Below are 4,047 nucleotides of genomic sequence, written 5' to 3'. Positions count from 1 at the left end.
TCAATTTCTTGTATGAAAAAGCATAGAAAATAGGTATATGATGACTTGTCATCAAACGCGTGACTGACAACCACTTCTGTTCTACCTTAGACCGGGCGCATATCTCTTGGATTCCTTGACCAGAATCTTTGTGGTATAAGCTAGAATTGATGGCGGCATTCATGGGAATCTGGAAAGTCTATCCTTGTCTGTGGTATTCTGAGTAGGATTTAGGGTTTGAATGACTGTGACAAGCTTCAAACTCCTGAAGGCTGGGCGTTAGTGACAGACGCAAAAGAATCACGGGATTCTATTCCAACCTGATTGAGAACCGACAGATGATTAGCCGTGCTGGGACCATTTTCACTGAGAGGATGGGATGTAGCCATTGACAACGGTGATGCCCTACATACAGCTTGCCATGGAAATGAGTAAGAAGGATTGGATGAAAGCAGTAGGAAAGCAGAGATTCAACAAGGACAAGCATCTCCATACACTTGTCTGAAATTCCCACCATTGAATTACATGAGTAACTCTATCTTTATTTTCTATTTATTTTATTATTTTTATTTAAACCAATAATCTCTTAAATTAGTTAAATCCACCTGACTGGGATTTACAAGATGACCATAGCTTACTTCATACCAACAATCTCCGTGGGATCAACCCTTACTCACGTAAGGTATTACTTGGAGGACCCAGTGCACTTGCTGGTTAGTTGTGCGGAGTTGTGACTAAGTATAATTCACGTGTGAGAGCTACCAAGTCATTGGAGCTATTATTGATGATCACAATTTCGCCCAGCAATAGTCTATACTTTGTTTTGGAAATAAAGGCCCGAAACTAGTGTTTAACGCCAGCCACCAGCCTTATTCCTGGCGTCCAGCGCCCACAAGGGAGAAACTGTAGTCCAATGCCCAAAAGGGGGTCCCTAGCCAATGTTCAATGCCCCTAAAGGACACTAACACGTGGGAGACACTTAAGCTCAGCCCAAACACTCACCAAGTGGGCCACAGAAGTGGATTTTCGCACTATCAACTTAGTTTACCTTATTTCTGTAATCCTTAATCATTAGTTTAGTATATATAGGAGAAGATCAATTATAGTTAGGATCTCTCTGAGACTCTTTTCCATTCAAACCTTACATTGTATTTTCTATCAGCATGAATCACTAACCTCCTAAGGTTAAGGTTAGGAGCTCTGTTGAGTTTCATGGATCAATAATATTACTATTTTCATTCAATATGTCTAATTCTATTCTCTTATGCAACCTCGTTCTTCATCTAATGAATTGAGGGTGACCCGTGACAATCACCCTTGTTCTACATGGGTTCCGTGCGATTCCTTACCCAGATAGCATTGAATTAAAGCTAGAGATTGCATTACGAATCTGTATAGAGCATCTGAGAAACTTTGGATATGTGACATATAATTCCGTTGACTATGGGCGCGTGAAGTTTTTGTGGCATTAAGGCTAGAGTTAGAGAAGCGGCACTTTTTAATCTAGAAGATCTGCCTTGTCTGTGGCACCTTGAGTAGGATCGTGAAGGGGAGTGGACTGCTTAGAGCTTCATCTTCTGCTACAGTGAGAAACCTAGAGATGGCTTGATGAGAGGACATGAGTCTACTCAACGTGGTGGATTGCTGCAGTAGAGGAGGTTAACATGATGAGAGGACATGAGTTAATCACTTACGGCTGCCATTGAAGGAATCAAAAGGTTATTGAAGGAGACAGTAAGAAAAGTTAATCCGGAAAGACAAAGCATCTCCGAAGTCTCAACCATTCTATCACCATTGAAATCCTATCTACCCAGTAACATTCTACTTATCTATTTTATATGCTTTTCGTGACAAACCATAATTTCTATCCGCCTAACTAAGATCTGCAAGGTATCCACTGCTTGCTCAAACCACAAACCTCGTGGGATCGACCCTAACTCACCTCAGGTATTACTTGGATGACTCGGTATACTTGCCGATCTATCTGTGTGAATTATGTGGAGCCGGTTTCGTGCACCAACAGACCATTCGAACCCTCTCAACGATAGATGGAGACACCCAAGCAGAGCCTCTCTGACTTGGCTGTAATAGTCTCCAACCTATCCAAGATCTATCATAGTTTCATGGCTAAAACTAGATCTTCCATCCGGAACTTGGAGATACAAGTTGGACAGTTGAGCAAGAAGATCCCAAAGATCCCTTCAAACACTTTTCCAAGTAACACAGAGGTGAATCCAAAGAAAGAGTGCAAGACCCTCATGGCAGAGGTGGTAACCGAACCCAAAGAGGAGCCTGCTGTTGAGAAGCTCAAGGAAATCAAAGCTCATGAGGAGACTGACACAGTTACCTTGCACGCCCCTTTGCTAAGAGAAGAATCTGGAGAATACTCTTCTTCAGAAGATGATGAGGAGTCCAAGGAAGAAAAAATTGCTCGGTTCCTGGCCATCCTCAGGAAGCTGAAAGCAAACTCCTCTCATACAGAGGCGTTGGAAGAGGAAGATGGGCCTGTGGTACTGGCCAAGGAGTGTGATGCCTTGGTCCAAAAGAAGCTTCCTGAGAAGCTCTCAGATCCCAGAAGTTTCTTGATTCCCTGTACTATAGGGACCATCACCTTTGAGAAGGCACTATGTGACCTTGGCTCAAGCATCAATCTGATGCCTCTGTCTTTAATGAAGAGGCTAGGAATTCTAGAGGTGCAGCGTGCCACAATCTCATTGGAGATGGCAGATAAGACCCTAAAAAGGGCATATGGTATGGTGGAGGATGTCTTAGTAAAGGTTGAAGACCTTTACATCCCTGCTGACTTTGTGATTCTAGACACAGGGGAGTACAGAGATGAATCCATCATCCTTGGAAGGCCTTTCCTAGCCACTGCTAAGGCCTTAATTGATGTGGAAAGAGGCGAGCTAGTCTTAAGATTACATGAGGATTTTATCTTGGTTCAAGATACTCAACCCTCAGTCTCCCTCTAACAGAGTTGGTACCTTAGTACAGCACATTGTGTTTCAGCCTTCCTTTTTAGTGCAGAGCTTTACAGAGCCCCTAGACACCAATTCTAAGTTTGGTTTTGAGCAACCATCATCAAGCATAGAGAAGGAATGTACTAAGAACAAAGTACCTAAAGGCTGGAGGGACAAGAAGATCCCTACTGAAGAACTCTCACCTGTCCAGTCCTTCCACACACAGTGAGTAGAATCCTATCTCTAGAGCATGTGGAGCTCATCCATGAGAGCACAGGAAGAAAGTTCACTATTATGAGGGAAGATCTGATCCCCTACCTACCTTTGTAATGGAGCTGTCCATCAAGCTAGTGACGGTAGAGAAGTACTTGTTGGGAGGCAACCCAACCATAATTAGAGTAATAGTACTTTCTTTCTCGTCATTTGATTCTGTTTTAATTTATTCCCTTTAGTTTTTCTCTTAATTTTTTATGTTTGTTATCATGTACAACACTTAGAACAGTGACAGAAGCATGCAGAACTAAAAACAGACACCCTGGAGAAACTCCCTTGCTGGCGTTCAACGCCTGACAAGGAAGGGATTGGGCATTTAACGCCCCAAAGGGATATGAAGCTAATGTTGAACGCCAGGAAGGGAGCAACCTGGGCGTTCAACGCCCCAAAGGGAGAGGATTCTAGCGTTGAATGCAAGAAAGAGAGTGCTCTGGGTGTTCAACGCCCTACAGGGGGCAGCCAGCCCCAACATTTTACCCCCTATGGGCGTTCAACGCCCATTCCTGGCGTTGAACGCCAGGTAGGGGGTAGGGAATTCAAATTTCCTAAGCCTATCAGCTAAGTGGGTCCCACAGAATCTGTACCTACCCTACCTTCTTTTCTCTCCTACCTTCTAAACCTTGAAACCAACACCTTACTTTTCCTCTTCCCCATACACCCTCCACCAATTACATCCACATCACCTTTTCCTCTTCCCAAAACCTTTCATCACTCTCATCATTCAATTCCCACCAACCCCACCTACTTTAAATTCAAACCATTCCTACCCATTCTACCCTCCCTCATAACCAAACCCTAACCCTCCCACCCCTATAAATACCCATTCATTCCTCTC

The 4,047-nt window shown here is 43.6% G+C and overlaps 1 protein-coding gene across 1 annotated transcript; it reads left to right on the top strand.

Annotated features, from left to right (window-relative positions):
- The first annotated feature begins 2,027 nt into the window (after positions 1-2,027).
- LOC110275707 (uncharacterized) lies at positions 2,028-2,951 on the top strand. The gene has a single exon (XM_021131923.1). It carries the CDS (start codon positions 2,028-2,030, stop codon positions 2,949-2,951), a length of 924 nt encoding a protein of 307 aa, XP_020987582.1.
- The last annotated feature ends 1,096 nt before the right edge of the window (positions 2,952-4,047 follow it).

Source organism: Arachis duranensis, chromosome 9 (assembly GCF_000817695.3).
Source record: "Arachis duranensis cultivar V14167 chromosome 9, aradu.V14167.gnm2.J7QH, whole genome shotgun sequence".
Taxonomy (NCBI): Eukaryota; Viridiplantae; Streptophyta; class Magnoliopsida; order Fabales; family Fabaceae; genus Arachis; species Arachis duranensis.
Note: the sequence above shows the minus strand (reverse complement) of the source record. Positions and strands in the feature narration are given on the sequence as shown.